Raw genomic sequence first — 3,914 nt, 5'->3', positions numbered from 1 at the left:
TTTATTTATTATATAAAAATATTATTATTTGTCTGCCAGACTAAATAACTCAATGCGAAAATTCTAATAAAGTTTAACTATTTTTTTTATGGTGGCGTTCGGATTGTCCACGGTTGCCGAGCTGGACACCGTGGCCGACCAGCAGACCATGTCCACGTGGACATCCTTCCAACATTCCGGTAGCCGTAAAATGTCCGCGACAATTGTGGCGGCATACCAAACCGGCGACTACAGGTACGAAAATACTAACCTGTCCTGTAATTTCTGGTTTCTTTACCGCTGGAGGAGGATGAAAAGAAGAACGCTTTTGGAAGGTCCCGTCGGGATTCTCTGTAACACTTAATATTTTCATCCTATTTAAGCTGAGTTTTCATTCTGGTCACGAGTTTTGACCTATACAGCTGGATGCCCATTTGGATTTTCTACCCAACGCGGTATTTTTCTCGTAAGCCCATCGCGGGAAGTCAGCGGCATTTTGCATTGTTATAGATCGATTTTTGCCTGAATTTCAGCTGTGTTTGTTGGCATTTTCGAACATTTCGGCTCCATTATTCCCCTACATTGTTTGTTACAGAGCTTAGGTTTCTGTACAATCATGGTCCCTGATGAAGAACCCTGCTGAAACGCTGTAAAAAATGCTGCAGAAACAGCGAAAAAAATCAGGGGAAGCCATGAAAAACTTTGAAATTCAAAGTATGAAGAAGCGGGCTGCACTGCATTGAGAAAAACAGGGCAGAAATCGATTGGATGGTCGGGAACATAGCCGCTTTTCGCTTATGGAGAATCTGAAGAGCTGTTTTCCAGGTGATTTGAGCTCAATTCATCATCCTCCTGTGAGAAATCCAAATGAGGGTAGCTGCAGGTATGGCCAAAACCGGCTTCGAGTTGCTCTGTTTTCAATACTTCTTACTGTATTCAGTCTATGTAGATTTGCTTCTGGTAGTGAATACAAGGTCAAGGATGAAGTGGGTAGTGTCAAAGCATTGGGTTCTGGATCCTTGAATGGCTCGAGGAGGTCATTGGATGGAATTCTTCAAGAGTATGCATTCAAGGCACTTATTAGGCCTCGTACTGGCGTTACATATCCTGCTCCACTGCCCTCGAATCTCTCTGGTATGAAGGTTGAGGCGGTTAGATTGAGGAGTGGGAGCCTTTGGAATAGAGGGATTGTATATAATGAGTTTCATACCCCCCCAGGAGTCCTAGAGCAGCCCTATGTGCAGAGATTAGTGTTGGTTTATCAGAATCTGGGCAACTGGTCTTCTCTGTATTACAACAAGCCCGGATTTGACCTTGTAGCACCGGTATTGGGTATCTTGGCTTATGATGCCTCAAATCTGAGCGCCATTAATCCACAGGAGCTTGAGCTTATGGCAACCAAACAGCCAATATCGATTCAGTTTCCAGAGGTACGACAGGGATTGACACCCATTTGTATATCCTTCTACTCGAATGGATCAGTGAGCCTCAGTAATGCGAGCTCAAGTAATGTCTGTTCCACAAACTATCAAGGCCATTTTTCTCTTATTGTCAAATCTGCTGCCCCTTCCCCGGCCCCAACTCCTGCACCCGTTCAGGGAAGCACGCCTCCACCTGTAGCACCGCCTGCTTCAGTATCAGTGCCTACAAAGAAGAAGAAATCGAATACCTGGAAGATTGTTCTTGGCATTGTTCTGGGGTCTGTAGCACTTATAGTTTCACTGGTCTTGCTGGGATTCGGAATGGTCAAGTATAGACAGACTGCAAAGATTGCTAGAATGGAACACCAAGCTGATCAAGGAGAGGCATTGCAGACAACTTCGGTTGGTAGTAGTAGGGCTCCAGCAGCAGGTGGGACTCGAACACAGCCAATTTTGGAAAATGAATATGTTGCATAGATTGCCAAAGCCATTGTGCAGGAAAATATGTTAACACTTCTCTGTAAAATTCGTTAATTCACCAGCCATCTTTCTGTTGCTATTCTATTTGAATGCTGGTTCATATCTTATTATGGTGAACACTTGTTAGAGCCCTTCAGAAACAGTTTCAATAGTGTGTTGCCATTTGATTTGTATCAACTTTCGGATGCGGGGCTAAGCCTAAGATGGCATCCATGCATCCTCCAGTACAGGGAAGTCTACTGGTTCAGACAAATAGGCAGTCGAAGGCTTGAATGCTGTATTAATCTCTTGAATAGGGCCTGCATATCTTCTATCTTTTTGCAAAAGGAGTTCAACAAGATGCAATGCTGGCTGGCATGGGTGTTCAGCTTTTTGTGAAATACTCTCTTCTCGGTAGTAGTCCATAGTATGGCAGTTTGTGCTTTTTCTCGGGTTGTGATTTTCATTAATGGCAGTCTGCTCGCCACATTGGAAGGCATGGCATCTATTTCTACATGTCTCTATTATTCTTTTGTACTAATTTGCATAACTTAGTGACATTGCTACCAAAATTCATTGACATTCATTCATTGTATTATTTTTTTTATAAAAGGTTTTGACACAAGCATGTAACCAAGAATTTGAGAATGTCTATGCTAATGATAGCGTTTATTTCAGTTGCATCAGGATTTCTTTATTGGGTTTCCTGCTGGAATAATCCTAGGATGTTATTTTCCCTTCTGCCGCTTATATCCCTTTTTGAATGTCCTATTCCATTCTCTAATTCCCCTCTTACATTCAGCAGTATTTTGTTTGAATATATTTGGCACTATGAAAGTATCCCACAAGAAGTTGGGCATTTAACAATTTGCCTTGGAGCAATGCCCAAGCCATTATCGATATACTGGGAAAAGTTCAAATGCTTTGAGTTTGAAGGCCATACCAGCGTTACACACTACATGGATCGGCTCATTAAACAAAATCACTATAATGATCATATTACTATGGCACAAACTACAATATAAAGGTGACCAAGGAAAATAGCTGACAGACATCACCTGTGGATTGCATCAGGCCATGAATAGTGTCTTTCTTTTGCACATCAAGGCTCATTGTCTACAAGGGGAAGCATAATTTTTTGGGGCAGTGCATTGTATCTATAATCTACACCGGATCCAACCAGTCATGTTATATGCTTCAGGTTTTTTACCCTTACTGCTTTTTGGACACAACATTTGATTGAGCATTTTCCCTCAGTTTTTTGTAGTTAGAGCCCCTCAATTGGAAGGTCCTTGCTGCATGAGTAAGATTTTATCATATGCAGTCAGGATGTAAGCAGGCTGTTCTTCTGATGTGTGCAGGACTGAAAGAGTTTGCTTTATCTTCACACAATGCAACCTCCTCTTAACCTCAAAATGACTCTCCAATCAACAAACTAGAGATTACTAGTTAAATAGCCGATTATCACATATGTTCTGCTGAACACACCTTTGTCTATCTGCATAAATATGCTATAAACTTGATGCCAATTTTTTCTGAACTTAAAAATTCAATAAACTTAAACCAAAGAAAAAGGAGGTACATGTATCTGAAAACCATCTAGGTTGAAATGTACAAAAAAGTACTGTTAGCTTGTAAAGCCTGTAACAGACTTGATCATATCCTGTAAACTAAATTCTTATTTCACATAAGAGCACATATATATATACACTTTTTGAGTGGGGATTTCCACAGCTACCTTTGTCTATCTGCATAAATATGCTATAAACTTGATGCCAAATTTTTCTAAAATTAAAAACTCAATAAACTTAAACCAAAGAAAAAGGATATGCATAGATCTGAAAGCCATCTAGGTTGAAATGTACAAAAAAGCACTGTTAGCTTCTAAAACCTAAAACAGACTTGATCATATCCTGCAAACTAAATTCTTCTTTCACATAAGAGCGCAGATATATACTTCTTGAGTGAAGATTTCCACAGCTAGGGATATTGTTGATAGTTCTTTTAAAGTGAATTTTCTGCAGCGATATGAAGCATCCAGCATTTCAAGTGGCC

General features: G+C 40.5%; 1 protein-coding gene across 1 annotated transcript; it reads left to right on the top strand.

The window, feature by feature from the left end:
- Positions 1-284: 284 nt before the first annotated feature.
- On the top strand, positions 285-2,545 carry LOC149193999 (transmembrane protein, putative (DUF1191)). The gene has a single exon (XM_089404989.1). It carries the CDS (start codon positions 777-779, stop codon positions 1,875-1,877), a length of 1,101 nt encoding a protein of 366 aa, XP_089261115.1. The 5' UTR covers positions 285-776; the 3' UTR covers positions 1,878-2,545.
- The last annotated feature ends 1,369 nt before the right edge of the window (positions 2,546-3,914 follow it).

Source organism: Pinus tabuliformis, chromosome 2_2 (assembly GCF_031772625.1).
Source record: "Pinus tabuliformis cultivar Carrire ecotype Pingquan chromosome 2_2, CPIR1, whole genome shotgun sequence".
Lineage (NCBI taxonomy): Eukaryota > Viridiplantae > Streptophyta > Pinopsida > Pinales > Pinaceae > Pinus > Pinus tabuliformis.
This window is presented reverse-complemented; position numbering and strand designations above follow the sequence as displayed.

What these genes read in the sequence shown, in the direction of transcription:
- LOC149193999 (XM_089404989.1), top strand. Translation starts at nt 777, where the DNA reads ATGGAGAATCTGAAGAGCTGTTTTCCAGGTGATTTGAGCTCAATTCAT.